General features: G+C 40.4%; 1 protein-coding gene across 2 annotated transcripts in view; it reads right to left on the bottom strand.

Moving 5' to 3' along the window:
* The window catches only part of furina (furin (paired basic amino acid cleaving enzyme) a), a 74,003-nt gene extending 52,055 nt beyond the window's left edge, over positions 1–21,948 (bottom strand). Inside the window, exons 1-2 of one of the 2 annotated variants that reach the window (XM_034557317.1) lie at positions 21,765–21,948; positions 16,120–16,443 (exon numbers count right to left, since the gene is read on the bottom strand). In XM_034557317.1, the coding sequence (XP_034413208.1) occupies positions 16,120–16,329 (210 nt within the window). In that variant the 5' untranslated portion in view covers positions 16,330–16,443; positions 21,765–21,948. Of the gene's footprint in view, positions 1–16,119; positions 16,444–21,209; positions 21,496–21,764 lie in introns of those variants that run through there. The other variant, XM_034557324.1, reaches the window with a different exon arrangement.
* Between the last annotated feature and the right edge of the window lie 522 nt (positions 21,949–22,470).

Here is a 22,470-nt window from a genome sequence, read left to right as displayed (position 1 = left end):
ATCAAGTCCGGGATCAACACAGTTTAGGTAAGATAACGCGAGTGGAGAGCTGTGGATGCAAGATAAATTACAAAAAGCAATTATGACCCCAGTGTCCATTTCGCTCAAATGTCTAACTTCAATGTCCAACCACGACTCTTTTCAAGCTGCGTGCTCAGTGCGTACCTCTGACCTGAGCTACTTTTGTGAGATTGTCTTGTTGGCGTACATTTCACTGCAACAAGCTTTGGAGCCAGCATAAAAGTTAGCACAGATATTCATTTTCCCAGCCGTTTCATCAGACTCTGCACTGTGGATTTACAGCACTGGTTGGTTGTTGTCGTCACTGAAGTGTCTGACAGCCAACACACTCTCCACTGGCAAGTACAATAAACTGCTGGTAACTTTATCCTTCCTCTGTGCGCATGTTCTTTTCTTCATTGTCTGGCTGTTTGATACGATGTCCAAAATCTTGAAAACACACCTTGAAAAGGACAACAAAAAAAGCTTGCAACAACACAATGAGACAAGCCTCAAGTGAGTGTGGCAGAGGTCTAAATGGGACACTGGTAAAGATGGCCACAGAACAGCACAGCAGAGACACCTGTATTGCTGGACCGGTCCTTTGAAACAGGATGTCGTCTGAGCGAGCTGATATCCAGCCAGTTATTCTCCATCTCCACATTCTCCTCAATCTCACTCACAGCAGGCGGAGTGAAAACAACACAGCCAAGCATAACACAATGGCTGGGTACTGGCTGTGACCTCACGGCGCCATCATCATGTGGATACTTTATTTTTTCCAAAAGGGAGTTGAGATCACAGCATTAACACAATGTAGAGACGGTAAAATATAACTCTAAATCTAAAGCTCAGCTGCCCCCGCTGTGAGATTACATCACAATGCACGGCTTCAGTCCAAAGCTGTAAATTTACAATTCAAATTGAAGCAGAACACACAAATGTTTTTATTCCGCTGAATGAAGGGATGCAAACACAACGAAAGCAGTCGTCTCTCGTTCAGTAATGAGAAATGTAAAAGTTATCTGGATGCAATCACCATCTCTCTACATCACAAAGTAAATGATACTGTAAACTCACTGTGTCCCTACATCCCTAACTTACTGTGGGGGATGTAATTAACACAACAGGGCCTGATCACATACAATACATGTGTCCCGCATTGCGGTGGAGATGACAACAGGTGAAATCTGACACTGAACTATAAATCAAAACCCACGCTGTAGGCATCTATAGCAGTGCTCCCGTTCAAGTCCTTCCACACCCATGGACCACCCACACAGCTGTTTACGTTGCCCGAGTAGATCTCTGATCAAGACTGTGTTAGCGTGTGCAGACTGATGGACTGACGGCTCCCTCACTCTGCTGTTAACTTCACTGGACCCGTTTGTGCACGCCATTTTACACCATTATCATCGCCATTTTACACCATTATCATCGTCATTAGTTCATAGGGTTTGGTGGTATCAAGTAACCTCTGGCATATGCCACAAAATAGCTGTCAGTCAGTCATCAAAACATTCGTTCATTTATTCTTTGATAATTTACCATCTAATGAATCATCAAAAAACAACTCAAATTGTATTATACTTACTAACTATACTACTACGAAGAAGAAGTAGGGCGACAATTCAATATTATTAATAATCTTACAATGGAATGATATTGTAATGAAATCATATATAAAGATATTGTTAAACACAGTGATTCACATTTCTCAGAAAATCTGATAATTTTGAACTAAAGATCTTAATAAAATGAGAAAATACTCGGTACCTTTCATTAGTCAAGCATTTAATTCACAGGAGTAAACACAAATAGGGTTTACTATGTGGTTATTAAATGTAGACATAATTTGGCTGCTCCTAAACACAGCAGCTGTTGCTGCTGCTGCTGGGACAATGACAGGAAGGCCAGCCGCAACCATTTCCTAGAGACCGACAACAATATCAACATGATACTCTGTCATATGGACAGTCTCAAAATCTGTCAAGAATCCTTCTGATTTTTAAGCAACATTGGTAACACTTTCAGATTTTTATAATGAATTTTAATAATTTCTCTATTCATCCGTTTTGGGATAAAATATGTTTGTCTCCGTAAAAGTACTAAAGTGGAATGAGCAAAGGCAAACTGTAGTTTGTGGTTGCCCTTCATTTCTCTCAGGTTACAGGAAACATGCATTGTTTTATGCATTTCAAAACACTAAGGAGAGTCTTTGAGAGTTGTTTTAAGTTGGGACAAGTAAAATGGAGAACAGTCCCAAAATAGACAAACATGCCGACTTGGTACCAAAATAAGGATAATAAAAGGTCCCAAGCCGTGTTGTGTGTGTTGGGGGAGAGAGGGAGATTCTTTCATAAACATCTATATTATAGGTCTGGAAAGCAGTGGGAGGCTGGCTGGTTTCTGTGGACCAGACACTTGAAGCCACTTGTTGGAAAAGCTCCCTCAGAGCTCAAGTCAGCACAGGACTCAGCGCTTTCCAAAGCACCATAATTGCAGTTCTCCTGGTGTACTTGGTGTATTGGAAAGTCAATGAATGGTGGCAGCAGACTCTCAGGGAAACCTGGGAGCTGGAGAATCTCCACTGTGCCCCAGCAGTGTACATCTGGACTCAAGCCCTGAGAATGAGAGCGAGTCACTGAGGCTCACCAGCTATAGCCACCACAATATCCCGTCCAAAACATTGGTAACATTCCCTGAACTGAAGCAGCCTTCAGAGAAACGCATCCAAACAGATGGACACTCACAAAACAGCGTCTTCAGAGTTTCCTGTGCAGTTGGTTTCCTGTATATTGTGTTAATTATGGCAAGTTGAGAGAGCCCAGTTCACTCCTTAGCCAATTTCAACATCAGCTCTAGTACATTGCATGTTTATGAGGACATTTATTTGGAGCATAAGTTATGGACTCTGCAATTGAAATACAGAGCAATAAAGCCAGCTTTTACTAAAAATGGGTAGAAATGTCCAGACGAACGTAAATTAATGGAAAAAATGTATCCGCTCTGAAACAAGTAAGAATGCCTTCCATAATTCAATGAAATCACACTCGGTTCAAGGAGGTATAAAGGCATTAGGGGGCCCGTTGATAATCGATTACTAGTGTAAGTGATTCAGTCTATAAAGATAAAATGCTAATATGTGCTTTCTAATGTTATATCATGTCTTTGGCTTTTGGTCTGTCAATTTTGAAGATGTCACCTTGGATTGTGAAGGCCATTTCATAGATTAAAAAAAGACAATTTAAGTCAATAATGAAATGATTAGTTGAAACATGATTTGCCGAAAATAAATGTGTCCTCATCACTCCTAAAACCTTCCTCATCATTGCAAAATAAATAAATATAGCGCCAAGAGACTACTGTATCATTCCCAATCCAACAACCTAGTGACAACAAACCCTCAGAGTTAAAGATCGACTACATAAGGAATCCAATTGAGTCAGCCTAGCTTCAGTCAGCAAAATCATCACACACACACACAAAAAAGATGATGAGTCCCGTCTTCAATAGAAGGCACCTGGGATTCAATTTTGCAAACATCTGATGATGTTGGGGGAATCTGTAACTCATTGATGCAGAGCTTACATCAGCAATAAAATATTCATGAACACTCAAACACACGCCATCAACAGATACTGTACACAGACATGATAAATTCCACTTCCTTTGCAACATGGAGGGATGACCTAGAAAGAAGTGTGTGTTGCTCGACTGTCAAACTCAAACTACCCAACTTTAAAGACGTTCATAGAAATGGAGGAACACAGACAGACCTGACTGTCACATGAATAAAACAGATGATATAACATCCTGCAAGAACAAAACTCCCTTCTCAAAAGGATATCAAAATAAAAAATACCTTTAGCAGATTGAGAAACCATTTCTGCCAAGTTGGCAGGTTACCAAAACATTACTGGAAACATTCAAAAACAAATAAGCACCTACTCAGAGTGCAATGCTGCGAGGAGGAAACAGCCTGGCGGATGTTGCAAGAGCTGAAAAGCACTGCACAATTAATAGAATTATATATATATATATATATATATATATATATATATATATATATATATATATATATAAAAGAGTCAGTTTTTTTAGCTCCATTTTGAGGTCATTCATGTCAAAATAGAAAAAGATCTAACTGATGGAAGAAACTAGACACTTTAGATTATAATTTAATCACATTGCAAAGACGAAAGTGTACTGGCAGGCGCACAAAATGTACTGCAAGTGTGTTTGTACATCACAATGAGGAAACAGTAATATTATATTTATCATTCAAAATGTGATCCTTCAGCAACACAAAAGCCCAGAATCCTCTCACATAGAAACCTGTTTTTCCATGCCATGTGTAGCTAAACTACCTCTAGAAGTGATAAGGACACCTGATCTGAAATCTAAATCCAGCATCTCTGCTACACTGCAGCACAACCAAACAGCTCCAACACCGCCGATCTGTTACAACTTAGGACTCTTGTTACAAAAGGAAAAAAATGCAGCCGTCAAAAAAAAAACAACCTTACCTCCAACGCCGAATTCTCCATTATGCTAACTTTAATGTTCACCTCGTTGTTTTCATTGTAAAAAGCTGATCAGATCAAAGCCTTGACCCTGTTTAAAGTGCACCACAAACAAGCGCTCCTTCCTCCCAGGTCAGATTGTGCCAGCATGTGGACACCATAAGGTTACAGACAGGAGCGCCCTGCCCTGTCCTCGGTACGTGCTCCATGACATGAGATGCAAGCAAACAAATAAAAATACTTCCACAGACATATCAGAAACCTTCTCAGAAGCCAACAATTGAACTCATGTGGGCCACTGAACTCATTTCTGCTGACCTGAGGTGCTTCTTATTAAAACTTAATGAGAAACCGTGACAGACTAACCTTTTAATTCCTGTGTCAATTCATGTAGCAAACATCCTGGTGTTCAGCAACAATGACACATTCACTTGAGGAAGCTGCAGCACAACCAGACTTGTATCATGTGGCCACTTGAGCAGATGGGTTCATTGTTTAACGACCCCATAAATTGAATTCCTGTGTGTAAAGTGATGTGTTCATTTCCTCACCCAGAGTTAGACTCCTAGCCATCAAATTCATGGCCTTACGTTAAAGTTTAACCTTATTTTAATATTTGTTTCTTTACAATACTCTACGGCATGCTAATCCATATATATGTCTGGACAATAATTAAAAATTATTGTATGTCAATGGAATTCTATCGTGATTAATTCATATATCCCGTTATCTTGATACACAATTATGTCATCTTTTACTTTTCTGTTTCAGCTCAACTATACTGGTTTGTTATCAAAGGTTTATCACGACAGCAGAGGACTGCAGTTCATGTGCGTAAGCTACACAACAGGCATAATACATACGTTTAAAAAAAAGTAGATACTTAACCCACAAGAGGCTTGTTCAGTTGAAGTGTTAATGTAAAATTACTTTTTTGACTTCCAGTTGGGGGGTTTTAAGAGCAAAAATATGATCAAAAGCCTATTATGCTATTATTCTCTAAAAAAAAAAAAAAAGGTATTTCTTTCCATTTCAGGGCTGACATTCTTCAAATACCTCAACCTGCTCCGTGTGTGCGTGTGCGTACATGTGAGCATGCTCATACTGAATAAAAGCCAGAGAGATGCATGTTTATGTACTTTCACGTCCCCTCAGAACATCTGGCACTCGTTACAGCCCCTGTGACCTGTGTGTGGTTCTGCTCCATCCCTGCCCCCATCGCTCCTCTGTGGGAGAGCACAGTAATGACTGAGGGCTGCTGGGCCTTTGCTGCTGCAGTTCCCAGGACCCCTGGCAATATGAGTGTTCACTCCTTTGCCCGAGGCTGGGGGCGGCCTCCTGCTGACCAGCTTGTTGTTTTTTTTCCATCTTTCTTTACGGGGTGAAGTTTTTCCTCATGATGTCTCCTGTCTCCAGTAACACCGATTCATGCACTGCTTTTGTCCTCTCAGGATGTTGGCCTTTAGTGATATCACCGTGGGGCACTTTTATGAAAAGATGGCAATTACTGATTTGACCTTCTGCAGTGGCCTTTTCATTATTAATTTAATCTAAAACGACATACAAGGTATGCTATAAGTATTTGAGCTGTAATTAAAATACTGACAAACAGATGACAATAAATGTTTTCATTTGCATCGGATACCGTTATCCTAACTGGTAGGCGTTAAATAGAATTTAGTCTATAGAAATACCGTGTCTACACGTACACTAAATAAAGACAACAAAAGTCAGCTACCTGCATATGCGTCTTAATAAAATACCTAAAAGGATGGCCAGAAATCCCTTATATCATAACATCTGAAGGGTTCAGGGACAAATTGTATCATATTTGGGCCTAAGATCAGACTGGTAGCTTTTCCCCTCAAATTCTGATATAACAACTATATGCACATAAAAAACAGTTAAAAAGGTGGATAAAAATGGAGCAAAGACAATTTTCTGGTTGCCCAACTTGTTTTGCAGCGGTATGAAGTGTGTAGGCGTGACTTCAAGAAGCTGCAACTGATGGATGACAGAAAGTTCACTGCTCAGTCGGTCTTTATTCCTCTTTTAGCTACATGTTTACAAAGCTTGCTGCCACTAAATCACATTCATACACTCCACTTGTAAAATGTGGCATACATGTCTTTCAGGACCAGTTCCATTATCTTATTTTAGAGCAATTTGAGCTGAGAGAAAAGAAAGACTCTCACTCTCTGGAGAGTGTCGCAAATTTATGAGCCGCTTCAGAAACAAAGAGGTTTATGCGATGCCACAATAATGACCGAGGTTTCCGAAGAATACCACAACAGTGTAAATACCTGGCTCAGTCGGCCATGTTGACATCTGTGTGGAGGCACGAGAGATAGGCCCTGAATTCCTAAATTAGCACCTTTAAATTATTTACAATGATTTCCACTCTATACTGCGTTACAATGCTTCAAAGTTGGAAAACGCAACATACATTTGTTGAGAGGTTTAACAAGGTTTTTGTTTTCATTTACATGTTACATGTTTCAAAGTCCTCTCAATACAGAAGTCTCCAGTAGAGCAAACAATAGAAGTCAATATCTGCAGTTCATTAACTTCCAAAGAAGAGCAGCTGGCACTGAGATGAAGTGAGATCTGGGTCTGCTTAGTGAGAGCGAGGCCGGAGCCTGGAATGAAGAGAGGCCCTCTTATTGACAGCAACACAGGGACCAAAGACGCTGCAGAGATGAGCCACTCTGCTGATCATAACCATAGCGAGCTGAGAAACCATCCCTCCCTGGATAAAAAGTCCAGCCTCGTAATGTGTCAGCACCAAACAAGGGCCCACATCCAACTATTCTGACTGTTTGCAGCGTCATCCTTACAGCACTTCAAAGGCAACCCAGTCTCCAAAGGGACATGCAACAGTGGCTCTATAGGGCTGCACACTCCGTTAGAGCCATCAGCTCTCATTGGCTAAAGTAGGCCAGCGCCACAGTACACAGAGGGGTGCTTTAAAGATTAATGAGTGTATTGAAAGTAAACCAGCTTACAAAACATGCTTAAGCATAATCAAATATTTAGAGGTGGCAATCTATATAGCTGGTGTGTTTGAGCCACGTGTTTGACTCAAGGACCCTTCAAAAGGCCCTCTGGGTATAGTAACATATCTTGGATGAATAGAAACATTGATGCCGTTTCAATAGCTGGTTTCCAGTCAAGTTCGAGTGATATTTACACTACATATCATGTGAGATAGGACAGAATCAGCAATGAATTAATATTACAAAAATGTCTAAGGCTGGCCATGAGACTTACTTTGTCAATAAAGGAAGTGTTTACCACATAGCGATGAAAACGCATTTGTCATATTAATAATGATTTAGTGATGTTCGCTCCAACAGCTGACTTTAAATCATCTGTCCACCATGTGTTTCCCAGTTAATAGCTCTTTTTGTGTTTACATTAGAATATCGTAAACATCATCTTTATCACCTTCAGAGCATAAAGTTTCGCAAATATTAGCCGGCATAAATGAGCAAGAACCCTCTCAATAATAATTAATTCCAAAAAGGCTATTTTCATTTTTCATGTAGTATTTAACGGGTGGCTTGCTTTTGTTGAGGGACCTTGTTATTCACCTCAATGCAGCTTCTGGAAAAATGCAAATAAAAGTCAGTTTTCAAAAGTTGGAAGTTGGATGAGAGCATCAAGTTAGGTTGAGAAGCAAAGAAGTCTTTTATGAAGGCGTCGAGTCTAGGTCCTTGGCAGGTGACATGGTGGCAATGCAGCACAAAAAAGAGGAAACACCTTTGTGGGATTTTAAAAATCATGCAGAGCAGCTCATTTCAGCACTCAGCAGGCAGCTTCTTCGCCCATCATCTCCCGGCCAATCATATCTTGTCAGAAGAGTTTCCAGCAACTTTCTTCAACGACTCTTTTTTTTCCCCCCCGCAGTTAATTGCTTTACTTCGCCAGAGTCCAATTATGGACTCCATATCGTCAGCTTCTCATCTCTGATGCGTTCCAATACAGTCTGGTTGTACTTTGCAATGAAGTTTCATCTGAGAGAACGGTGAAAAATAACCTAACTTATCAGGCATAGCAGGACCAGTGGTTTAGCAGAGCCTCTAAGTTGAGGAGTTGTTGCAGTTTACAGAGTAACATCTCCCCAGTAGAGACCTTCAACATCTACCATTTTTCCGGGCCAGATAAGAAGCAACAACTTCATAACAGAGTAGAGAGAACGGAGATTAAACAACCATTTGTTAAATTCACAAAGTGATTACTTTCAGTTCTAACGCTTTTTCACCAACCAGTTTCATTTAACAAGGATGAATTGTTTTAAGTCAACAAAACATGCCTCCACCTTGCTGCGCAAACTACATATAAACTGCATTATTTTGCTGAGCAATACAATTACTGGAACTTTTTAATGCCAACAATACAGGTTAATAGACATTACTCATGCCTATGGGATGTGACTTCTGTAGTCATTTTACAACAAATATTGTCCAAAGTGTGACACAGATTAATGAAAGAATAATACCTGCTGTGATTTCTAAGAAAAGGAAAAAATAAAAACTGACAATTGTCAATCGATCAAAGAGCTTCTCAGAGTACTGAGTTACCGTCGCTGTGAGCAGCTGGGCTGAGCTTAGCATAGTTTAACCAAAGCTCATCAAAGTATACATTTGGACATTCAAATTCAAAATAGTCGGTCCAGGCAAATTATGTATTGATATGAGACTATTGTCTAGGATTTTAGATATACAATAACACACTGCCTGTTATAGCCTGGTCAAATTAATGGTGTTTGAGTCAATTATTTCTCAAAGGTTTCTTGTATGCAACTAGGATTTGAAAAGCACTAAAAGTCACATGCAAATGAGGTCACATGATGTTGATATTAAAAGGCAGTTGGGAAAAAATAAATATATTGCAGTATCTGATTTTGCCAAGTCCTATGGGGAAATTACTTTTCATTTAAAGTAGTCTGCAAAAAAGTATATGGGAAACCTAATCAAATATTGGAAGAGATTAGAACTTTTTTATTACTATTTTCCTTTCCGTCGTGGGCTTGATTAAAGTGACGATTTTTACAGAGGTTTCCTTAAGTGCAGTGCTGTGACGCAACTTACAGAAAGGAGGAAAGTGTCATTTCATGTCCTTCATCAGAACTCGGATAATATCCGTCTCCTTTGCTCATTCTTTAATCTTGTGCTGAACAGAATATTAATAATCTTCATAAAAAGGGGCTAACCACTTCAGACAGGAGGGTAAATAGGCCAAGATGGTGCCACGGAGTACAGTGGGGGCACAGTATGGCAAGCACAATCCTTTTTTACATGCAAAGCCCTGGGGGGCACCAGCAGAACGAGCTATGAAGGCAGTTGGCCTGCTCACAAAAAGGGAAGTGACACGCTTCTGAGAAGTGCCACGTTTTACTTTGAAGTGAGAGTAGTAATAGATTACTTTTTTTTTTCCTTCCACCTTTGGTTTCGAATAATCAAAGACCGCTTCTAAGGAAAATAAGAGATTTATTTTGCATCCTCAACAGTATCACGTCAATGTAACACCATTTTGTTTTTGTTCATGAGTGAACAGTAACTCGTTTCATATTCCAGGAGGAGGAAGCAGGAAACAAAAAAAACTTTCTTTGAAAATGGTGCCGTTGACACCTCTTACATAACACTTCCTCATGACGCAAGTTCTGTGCAGGTAGACATACATTGACAATGTTAAAAACTAACTCAAGCACAAAGTAATAGTGGTTTTAATTGTGATTTTGAAGCTTGACGTCAATAAAAAGACGCAATGGCATAAATTACTTTTAACCACATTTATACAATGAATGCAAAGGCTTTAAGTCGCTGAACACAAGGTAAGGCCAGAAAGTAGTCTTGCAATATTGCAAAGAGCAAGTTAAATGTTCAGACTCTGTGCCTCATCATCAGTAAAGGAACCTTCATGAGCTGCATACAAGATGGACGAGATGGTAACAGCCTGAGGAGAGCCACAATGTTTTAAAACACGACTGACCTAAAAAATACAAAAAGAATCTAGCAGTGAAACCAGCAGTTGAGCTGAACAGATCAAATAACAAAAGAGCTGCTTTTGTTGTAGCACTGAAAACCAACTGATACATTTTCAACTCAAGCCTTTGATCTTTTGGCTGTTTGATCCATTTCACACGATAATGATTCATAAGATGTGTTTAACTTATGTCAGTCCTCCTTATCAAATTACTCCTTACTACTAATAACAGTCCTTCTAAATCCCATTTCACTATTTATTTAATACTGGCGTAATGGAGGCGCAATTGAACCAGACGTAGCACCTGAATGTGAGCCGTGCCTGAAGATTCTGCAGCGCAAGCCTGATGACGTGGGCAAGAAAAGGTCTTTAAAATGCAAAATAACTATCTAGAGGTGCAAGCTGGCAGTGAATACCCATTCACCACAGTCTGAGTCAGCCTTTTCTTCTTTTTATTACTTTAACTTAGTCTTAATTATTCCCCTTGTTCTGAAATGGTCCTATAATGTAGAAGTCGAGTCAAAACGAGAGGCGTAATCCATTTGCAAACCACTTGGTCCCGGCAGCCCATTTAAAAACAGATAGCCCGGTTCATTTCAAGTGCATTCATATTGATATTCTTTACTGGTGTCACCTATTGCAAAGAGAAAGAAAGGGGGAGGGAGTCTGAAGCCCTATGACAACTAAGTAAGGGATAGTGCACAGAGGGGGAGTAACTCTGCTGAGACAGTTGATGAATCAGTTGGCTTTTACATGATTTGCTGCTGTCAGAAAATGTTGCTTTACAGTTTCCTCTCTGACAAACGACCAACCCCACTGTCACATTGACTAGCTGGCCTTGATGGATGAGTGGTGACAGGAGGAGGAAAAAAAGAAAAAAAAAGGAAGAGACTTGTTTTGGCCTTGACACACCAAACCAACCATGAAGAAGTAGCATCAACAGTTGGACAGATGCATCACATCTGCCAAATGACTAGCCTTCCTAACCTTTAAAACATTAATTTAAAAGAACATTATCCAGCCAACTACTTTCAGATCACAGATAATCTGATTGAAAACAGCCATTACTACTGCTACTACCAGCAGCAATGTCAGAAGAAACCACACAAAATGATTGAATACTTTTATAATTCGCTCAATTAAAAGAAGGAAACTAGAGCCAAGCTGTGAAAACTAAAGACAACAGAAAGGTTGATGTGGCCTGTATCTGAGGCTAAGTAGCAAGAGGCATCTTTATACTGTTCAGGCAATCAGCTCAGATGTGTTTTACCCAAACAGCCATCATTGTAACATTGGAATCACAAGGGCACTTCCCACAAAAATCACCTTAAAATACTGAATAATAATTATACTGAATTAAAGTAATGATAGTAACGAGTTAACTTAAATAAATGTATTCATTTGTAAAAAGAAATAGCTGAAACAATTAGTCAATTGACATCTAATATATTTATATTAGATGTCAACTATTGTGATAATTGAATATCAGATCACTTTTCAAGCAAAAATATGAGGATTTACTGCTTTTCCTTGTCTTTATATCATAGTCAAATGTATTATCATTGGAGTTTTGATTGCTGTTGTTGACCGATGTTTTACAAACAAAACAATTCATTTAGAATAAAAAGAATCCTTAGTTGCAGTCATATGATTATATAATAAGTGTAATTTAAGCAGATAAAACACATATCAGTATATGTATTAAGCAGTTAAAAGCATTAGGTCATGTTACATTAAATCTGTATTGCATCACCAATAAGCAAAATCAAGTGAAGAAATGATCTACTCAACATGTTCATTATTTGGGGTAACACACAAATGTATCGGATGTGTTGATTGTTGCGTTCACAAAAACGTGTCTACACCATCATAACATGCTTCATGTGTCCTGATGGAGGATTAAACCACGTTTAGGGTACAGAGGTATGTTTGCCATAGTGTGAGTGGGATGAGTGACGGCGGATGAAAACAACCATCATCAGAGCTGTAAAACCGGCCCAGCTGCAGTCTTTGATCCTCCCCTCAAGCTCTCCCGCCTAACGCCACCACCTGCACACAGCAGCGGAGCCAGACGGAGAGCTCAGACTCACCGTGCCCGGCCACACCGCTCACAAAGCAACTTTCATTTCCCCCTCAGCTGTCGGCAAAAAAAAACAACAACCGTAACAGATTTGTTTGTTCCCAGCTCTAAAGAATTCATTTAAAATCAGTGTGCAGTGACGTGCTGGAATGCAGTCAAGAGCATTGTTTATTGGTGTCCTCACTTGTGGTTGTACCTCACCTTTCAAAGTTAATGAGCAGAATGCATTAATAACACGCCGAGGGCCGAACAGATGTGACTTTCATGTCATTTATTCTGAGGTCCATCATGGCCGTGTCATGTTGCCAATTCTGATACTGCATGTGTCCAACAGAAAGCCTCCTGAAGCCTACGTCGAAAGAAGTCAACTTAATTAGGGCCGCAAGCAACAATTGATTTTGTTATCAGTTAATGTCGAGTATTTTATAAAACAATCAATTAATTGTTTGGTCTACTAATGTAAGAAAATGGTAGCGAATGCTCATCAGTTTCCCAAAGCCCAAGGTGATGTCATTGAATGCCTTCATAACTGAGGATTAAAAAAGGAACCCCACAAAACATTCACATTTGAGAAAATGCATTCAGAATAATGACTCATATTGATTATGAAAATCGCTGCCAATTAGTCTGCTGCCGATCAATTAATCAACAAATTAGTGCAACATTAAATTTAAATGTTATACTGTTTCTAAACAGATTTATTTTTCATTTCTACGCCACAGAATCCAGAAGAGGAATAACGTGGTTCTCTCTCTCTCTCTCTCTCTCTCTCTCTCTCTCATATACTTCAAACTGACTTTTTCATTTGGCGCCAGAAGCGTAACACATGCACATAAAAACATGTCATTTGTGAACATATTGTATTAATTTACAAGGAACGGTGCACAGCAAGTTACATTTTAGTTTCCACCTTAATATAATTGTGGCAGAGTCAGCTAATTTCAATCTGTGGTCCCTGGGAAAGTTATTACAAATGACCTAATGTTATCAAAACAATGCTTCATCAAGCACTACAGTGCAACCAAATACAGCACATACAATGAGACAGTCCTGCCGCTACTATCCTGGCTCGGTGTCTGAGGTGTAAGCCCAAGTAAAACCTTAAAGATGAGGCAAGCGTCTGAATAATTTAAAAACTATTCAAATGAAATAACTTGGACAACATGGCAATGGTAATAGCCATCAGCCCTTTGGTGAAATGTGTCAGTGTCTCTTTGTGAAGACACTGGTTTCAGAGTTGTCCTGCTTTCTTGAGACCAGCTTGTAATGTTGTGTGGGGAAGAGCATAGCGTGCATTAAGAGGGTGGATGCCTTATATGCCTGAAGTTAGCCAGGTTGAATTTGATAGTTCTGGGCATCTTTTTTAACAAGATTGGGTGCCTTAGCAGCATGAGCATGTTTCTATGGTTCATTTTACAGAACCGGGTCAGTTTCCTTGGCAATGTGGTGGCTTGAAACCGGGCTCATTTTAACCGGCACAAAAAAATAACACCAGTTCAGGGATAGAACTTGTGAAGCAGGTTTCATAAGTAGTATAACTGCTTTAAGTAAAACCCTGGAAAATATGTTTTTACTTGAATCAATGATCAATGAGTCGCATTTGATAGAGTTCAAGGTTTTACTCGGCATTTATCCAGCTAACTTTATCAAGCCTGCTCCGTGAGACCGGCCCCTGCTCCGACATTGTCCCATCTCAAACGCTGCATCAAGACTAGCTCGTCAAACTTGCGCTGGTCAGAAACATTAGCCCACTTCCCCTCCCTGAAAATATCATTAAATGGTTTAAAGCTGAGACTGGCCAAACCACACCGCTTCTCGTCTCAAGCACGTCGTTCTGCAAGTACATTGGTGTAATTGCAAGTGTCTGGAGTCCTCACTGTCCACAGACAATACATAGTTTAAGGATTTACGTGTGTAGGATTACTCATCAGTCTGCATGCTGTGATTCATAGCACAGAGAACATTCCTGGTCATGACCAGTAAGACCATATGGTGCAAAGCAGAACACGGAAACGTGCTGAGACTGTGGAATAAACATGTGCAAGAAGATTCCCTTGTTATAAGAAAACAATCTTCACATTCTGATATACACACACCATTTAGTGGATTGTCACACTTATTGTAATTAAGCCTGTAAATCCAACAGGTATAGTGTGCAATGATCTGCAATCTGCAAATTACAGTTCTACTGCGGATCCATTTCCTCTAAAAACAAGTTGGGAACAGATGATCTTAAACTGTTGTGTAATGTCACATATATAAAATAAACAGTTCAGCTGTAATGTTTCAGCCTCAAGCACTTCCCACAAAGATAATAGTACAATAGTACTTCAGACGAAGACTAACTTTATGGCAAACAAAAATGTTAAACGTAGTCCTGCTGAAGACTAAAATAATGTAACAAGTCTGACAGTTTTTTCCAGAGAGGACATGACGATGTAAAAGGATAACTTGGACAATTAGTTTGAGAGGGTGATTTTACAATCCAGACCTCCAGTTTTTAGTGTTCGCCCACGGCTCAAGTGAAGTTCAGCTCAAAGACTCACCTCAAACTCTCTCTGCTGCAATTAAAAGTCCATGTTGGCCACTAGTGGTGTGAATCTTCACTGGCCTCACAATTCTATTACGATTCACCGGTCAACAATTCAAATGCACAACAATTCTCGATGCATCTCCTTTTTCTATATAACAGCACATTTTTCAATTTGCTCAAGCAGTAAAATAAATCTATACTCCTTTTTTTATTTAGTGCTTAAAATAAATATATAAAAATATGTATCATTACAATATCAGCATGTGTTTGACCCTCGTCAATACATAAAAAACAAACAAAACACAGATTTGTCTAGTAGCCTTTGTAGGCTTCAGTAGTCTTTGAATCTGTTCCCAGCTTGACATGTAGTTGTGGTTTTGGACTATTGTCATAACCACTAACAAGCAAACAACCAGAATGGGAAAAATCTATTGTGACATGTTTGTTTGATCAGTGCATTGGAACCACAGCACCCGGCTTCATGCAACACTACTGCCACGAAACAATGTTCAAACTGAATGGGCTGTAAAAGATCTTGTTTATGACAACGAGGAACTGACAAGATGTTTAGTACCTGGTGATTACATCAAACACTACAGTCACACAATAGGATGCATATTGGGTTTCACACAGGGAAATATCAGGAATTTTTAATACTTTTCAAAGATATTAGTGTTTTGTCTTTGAATGGAAAAAGAGAAGCCATACTCTACTACTACTGTATTATGATCTCTGAGCCAACAGGAAACTACAACACAATTACATTCATAAATAACAGCACATTTGGCCATTGATGGGATATAATAGAGAAATGAACAAGTCAGATATTATGCACACTGTGTCCAAAAGCAGCAAACTCACCTCCTTTTATGAAGGAAGCTGATGCGTCCTATGTTTGCATCATCAAAATGTAATGTAGCTGTATCACCTTAAGCGCTTTCTAAAATGTATAACAATGCAAATGCAGAATAGAAAAATATGGTATTACTTACATGTCCGTAATTCATGAACCCATGTTTACTGGCAACTTGGTCAGCCTCCTCCTGACCTCCAGGTATGTGGACAGCCCATGTGTTGGTGTAGACCTTCTGACCCACTGCTGGTTCCAGCCCAGAAACCAGCAAGACCAACAGAGGCCAGAGCAGCAACTCCAGCAGCCTGAGCCTGCGGCCTACAGAGGGACATGGAGGGCCAGAAGCCATGGGTTCTCCGAGTGCAGCACAGTCTCTGAGCACAGCGTCTCTCCAACGAGCCAGGGCTGCCCACGGTGCATGCAGGTGCACGGAGACAAAGAAGGACGGGCAGTCACAGCTCACCTGAGAGGAAGCAAAAGAAGAGACAAGGGTAATTTGGTGTCAAACTGAAACCCAAGAGAAGAACACAAAAGAACAGTAATAGGGGAATGAATTTGGTGTAAATGTTTTCAGTTTTTAAGAAACAAGAAAAGGCAAAGCACATTAAATAACATCTGAATCCGTTTTGTGCACAGGGAATAACAGCCACACCAACAACAGTTTGAACCAGACGTACTACAGCCCAGCTAAGTACAGGCATTTGATAATCCCACAGGAAGCAGTGAGCCGGGCGCCAAGGCCAGGCCTCATGTTGTGGTCACACACAAAGCAGCAGAATGTGGCATGTGCACTCCCGTGGGAGGACCGGGTAGATGAATTTTACGAAAGAAAAATGCTTAGGTGTACTGGGTTGCCTGAAGAGGTGAGAAGTGTGGCTGCAAAAGCCAGACTATACGCCCTGGATGCTGAGGGATCACAGAAGAACCGGTAGCCACTCAAGGGCGGAGCTTAAATGCCTGAGACAACCGCCGAATGGCAGCGGCCAACAAGAGCACACAGACACTTAAAAAGTGTCAGCGAAAAATGTTTGACTCCAGCATTAAATAGTCTGATTTGAGCGTGGGTATGACTCTGCAGCTTGCTCATGTGTATTTGCCAAGCTGTAGGAAAACACAAACTTCTAAACCAATCTTATGAATCAGACAAAGCAATCTATCATACGAGTTGGGCTCTAGAAGCCAGAGTTCATGGTGTAATTGTTTGCTGCTGGTACAATTGCGCCTCTTAACTGTTGTTTCAAACCAGAAGGATCAGCAGTACCTTCAGTCTGTTGAGACCATTACCCAAAATGCGTACTCTTATTGTGAGCCCCGAGTTGACTGTACAGCACTGAATACAGTGATCCTATTCTATGTTTCCTATCGTATGCGGTCACATTTATTCTCCTGATTCAAGTCTACTACGGGACAGGGTTTCTCATCACCAGGGACTATACAATCAAGCATCAGATGAACAAAAAATACTCTGATTTAACTCATTATGCCACACACACAAGAATGAGGAGTTTAGGAGGTAGGTGGGACATTCATCATTAAGAAATATTGTTCATTTTGTATATTTTAATAGACTAAATATATACACACACTTAGAACCCGACAGATAAATTCACTAATTGTTTGAAGATAATATCTATTCACCATTTCATTTCCAGCTGTAAAGGACACTTTTGGGTCATAAACTCCTCAATCATGTAAAACATGTTTAATTTAATTTCACATTTACAGATATGTGTACTACATATGTAACTTCTAATATACTTGTTGTGTGTTTGAGAAGGGTTAATCTTGGATTTGCATTTACAATTAAATACCAACAAACATTTTATTTCTCAGTTTTGACAACTGTTTCGCTTATTCAAGTATAGTGAAAAAGCAAAGTTTCAATCATAAAGCATTCAATATTAAATTATTATTGTCATAACTTAAGAATTACTTTTGCTAGACTAAGAAAATATCGTTGGTTGCTGATGTTATCATCTAGCTGGTTACTCAGAAATTTCAAGAGTATTCTTTCACATACACCATTTAAACAAATACAGCTAGTGTAGATCTAATTTGTATTGATGGCATTTATCAATTATTACATTTCAATCAACTACATTGCAGACAACCCTCAGATGTTCGTTATAAAGAAGCCGTGTTTGATCAATTCAAATAAATATTTAAATCCACCGAACCCTCTGCAATGACCCAATTCATGTAAAAGAACCGATGGAAAATGTTTTAAGGCATAAAGTGAAAAAGACACCACTCAAAACTGCTGAAATGACTTGATGACCAGTGTTGTAAGTGACAGGTAGCCGTCTACATGATGGGCTTGGTTCAATGTGTTGTGAAGCCTCGAGAGCTGCTTCATTAGCGATCCGGGACTTTGCAGCCCGGCTGTGATTCGCTACGACAGCCTGCTAATCTGTGCCAGCCAAGTCACAGTAGATGTTCCTTTCACAAATACCTGGATGAAAGCTCAGAGACTATATATAAAAAACAAATAAAGCAGAACAAAGCAGGTGCCGTAAGTGTCTCAAAAGGTTCTCGCGGTTCCTAATGTACCAACAACATTCAGTAAAACCCAAATCCCTCCGCCACCTTTGTAATTCTTCCATTATGTTCCGTTAAACCTCTTCAAAACAAACAAATCAGCCTAAATTAAGTAGCAAGGATCCACTCCCAACATTAGTTCCATGTTTATTGTTTGTATCCTCTGTTCAGTTCCTACTTAAAATTGAGGACTAAAAAAAAAAAAATTGCTGATGTTTGAATCGGATTTAAATTGAAATATGTTGATGTATTTTAAAATGATAATACATAAAATGCAATGAAAATGAACTAAGCAAAATAAAGACAGATAGCGATAAATCTGATGGCACAACTCACTCAAAATTGTCCTCCGTCCTTCGATGCAACAGGTAAACAGAGTCTGAACGTTTCCAAACCTCTGTTTGATTTGCAGGCACACGCTGACTTTTAAGGCCAGACGGCTGTTACCTCATCTGGGCACTCACCCACTCAGTTTGCTTAACGTCAGCGTGAAAACCGCACGCCATGGCGCATAAACTGCCAAACTACTTTACTGTTCGCGAGAGACAAAGGACAAGCCAAGCGTTATAATTAGCCATGCATCATTAAACCCAAAATGATACCAGCCTCATCACCAAACTCATCGGAACATTTTAAAAAGGAAACGGTTTACTCCTCATCAGCTTATTAATCACATTTTAATGATACAAATGATCTCAAATGCACAAACCTTTTCTCATCAAATTTCATAGAATCATTGCGGATTCTCATTGTGACGTACATGAAATCAATAGCTCAGTGCAAGCTCTCTGTGTATGTGTGTGTGTGTGTGCGTGCGTGTGAGTGTGTGTGCGTGTGCCTGATGAAGTGACAGTTATAATGATAACATTTGGTTAATTCAGCATGCTATGAACGCCACTCAAAATCACATTTGCAGCTAAATAGTGCAAAATATAACTGAACCTCAGTTTCTAAATTGTGATATGAGAGGCTCTCGTGGCAGCGCAGTAAGACAAATGTTGCACAGGCAGCAGCCTACTCGCTATCTGCAAAAAGCCTCATTTACTCAGAGTAACTATCCAGGATAGTGTGTGGAGGTACTAGTGCTCAATTATCATCCCCTTAAATTACAAAGACCTTGACAGCAAAACACTTTACCAAGCCTCTATTTCACAACACGTGGTGTTTAGTGTAGTTACATCCAGAAATTCAGACCATCATTATCCCAAAGAATACACTTTAAATGTGTTTATTGTTTGGCCTGCTGGTTTCCAAATTATTTTATTTGACATTTTCCTTGTTTATTCTCAAATGAGTGCTTAAGGTTTAAGCGTTATTTGAATTTAAATAAAAAACATCTTGTACACTTGCATTACAGATTTATAAGATGGCTCTCCACAAGTATGAATCAGGGTCTTCAAGAAAATGTTTTAAAATATTTAATTCTCAATCAGCAAAAGAGTGTGTGTGACTTTAGATCTGGGTTCTGTCCCCTATGTTGCTATATGAGCATTTTAGATGGTAAACTCAAGTGATAAATACCATGTGGAGATTTATATTCTAATGTTTTCAAAAATATAGTGTTCAGAGATTTAGGAACATATACATTTGTATTTGCAGAAGTCTCGTTGTACATGTTGGAAAAAGGCTGACAGAACTTTTACTACAAGCTGAATAATACACATAATGCAAAAGTTGTGATATTTAAAAATTCAATGTTTTGTTAATTAAAATATGAAGGAAAAAAAACGGTGGCACTGTGAGAGCTTTGGGACCTCTGTTGGTAGCCTGGAGGAGCTCAAAGTAAAGAAAAACAGGAAACGTAATGGTGGAAGTGTCCAACTCTGGAGAGGAGTGGACTTTTGTTATTCGCAAGCTGTATTTCATATAATGATTATTTTCATTGCAAACCCCATTTGAGGTTGAGTGGGTTCACTCTGAGAGCCCAATTAAAGTGCTTGCAAGCAACAATAAATAAATAAAAACTGAAGCGATGGTCAGAAGTTCAGATTTCCTGAGATAAGTAGTAAGTGCATTTCATTTGGATGCCAAGCTCACTCAACTTTGAGACATTACTGAAACCTATCATCACACCATACAAGCAACACTTGAACAAAGTGCGTGGTGTCTTTGCGATGCCGTGTTTGCTCATGGAGTTAGAGGCTCACCCACCTTCAGTCAGTGTGCATCCATAATGATCAAACAACCCAGTGTTGCATCACTGGAGAGGTAACATCACAGTGTAGGAAGCACACACACACACACACACACGAGGAGTAGAGTTCACAGGATGAGTGCACTTGTGTGTGTGCTGCTGTGACACTCAATAGCAGGAGAAACGATGCATTGCACAGAAAGTTCGTCCTCATATCGATCCATCAGATAGAGAGTACACACGGAACAGTCCGACTCGACAACATCATCACTGATTGCTCCTGATGTCAAAGTTCAGTCCAAAGGGACTCCAAGTGCCTCCATACTCGCTGATACCTTAGAGTACAATGATATATTTTTTTAAGTGCACGTCTCCTATAAGCCGCTGCACGTGTAAACAACAAGGCGTGCAGTGCGTTAAACCCCAGTCAGGGTGGAGGAAAACTTCCCTCCGCGTCGGCCTGTTTGTAACGCCAAACGCTTCAACGTGCGCGAGCTCGAGTCAAGAGGTTCAGACAAATCAGCTGGTGGGAGCGAGGCTGCGGTCGGTTGACTCACCTCACGCGTTAAGTCCGCGACAACAACAAGGAGTCATAGCGAGGAGCTGATCCGATGAAGAGGAGTCCTGACAAATGTGTCTGAAACTGTGCGGCGCCGTGGTTAAGTACAACTTGACACCGCGGTCGGCTGACCTGCTCCGCCTCGCAGGTGCCTCCCCTTTTCCTCTCATCCACCCCTGGCGAACACTTCCGAGCTCACATGTTACTACTCACTCCGACCGAGCAGTGTGAAGCGCGAGCGGCGCGATTATTTTCGCAGGAAGAACCATAGAAACCCGACGCGGCGCAGTCGACGTCACCTCGGCGTGCGCGAGTGTGTGTGTGTGAGTCCCCCCCCTCCCTCCCTCGCTCGCTCCCTCGCTCCCTCACTCCCTCGCGAGCCGACACACGCACAAACTGACAGCAACCGGGATCGGGAGGACGACGGGCGGTCCTGTCCTGTCCGGTGTCAGGGTCCCGGTGGCACCAGAGGGAAACTCGCCGACCACGCAGCCCAAACAAGTAAAAAATACAAGCTCGCGCAGACGGGAAACTTACAATCCGCTCAACTTACCAGCTTCCTTTTACATCCTGCTCGACCCGGCTTGTTGTTGTCTCTGACTTCGGTGTTAGAACCGACGACGGCACGGTGAAGCGACCGAGAAAATGATAGGGGAGAATTGCTGGTTATAAATGGTCATGATACCCCTCTGGTGTACCGCTGAGTGGTCCGTACAAGCCCCAGGAAATACGTCACGGCCGTGGACAAAGTGGAGATGGAGCAACACCTACTTACTGGCCAGCAGCGCTGCGACACCCCCACCTGCTGGTCACACGCGGCATATCACCCTAATCCTCATAGTGAGACTGGCAACTGCCAAATAAGATATTTATTCCCAGATTTATGGGTGTTTTTTATGGTAAAGTCACTTGATAGATGCCAACTACGATGCCGGGAAAGGACATCTTCATTGACAAAACTGTAGTTGTCAGTAGGCTACAATAGCCTTTAGGCATCTATTGACCTCCAGACATTCCTCCCTGCCACTGTGCAGTGTGTACCTTGTCAACTCCAAGTCTTCACTAAAGCACAATGTAGACTTTACATGGAAGCTTTATTATTTATTTCTCTAGCTCAACCAATGGACTACTCCTACGCTGGTATAAAGCTGCCTCCCAGGCGTCTCTCTCTCTCTCTCTCTCTCTCTCTCTCTCTCTCTCTCTCTCTCTCTCTCTCTCTCTCTCTCTGAAAAAATGAAATTATTTATTTTAAAAAGAAA

The sequence above is a fragment of the Cyclopterus lumpus genome, chromosome 3 (genome assembly GCF_009769545.1).
Source record: "Cyclopterus lumpus isolate fCycLum1 chromosome 3, fCycLum1.pri, whole genome shotgun sequence".
In the NCBI taxonomy this organism is placed as follows: Eukaryota; Metazoa; Chordata; class Actinopteri; order Perciformes; family Cyclopteridae; genus Cyclopterus; species Cyclopterus lumpus.
The sequence above is the reverse complement of the archived record's forward strand: the minus strand, read 5'-3'. Positions and strand labels throughout refer to the sequence as shown.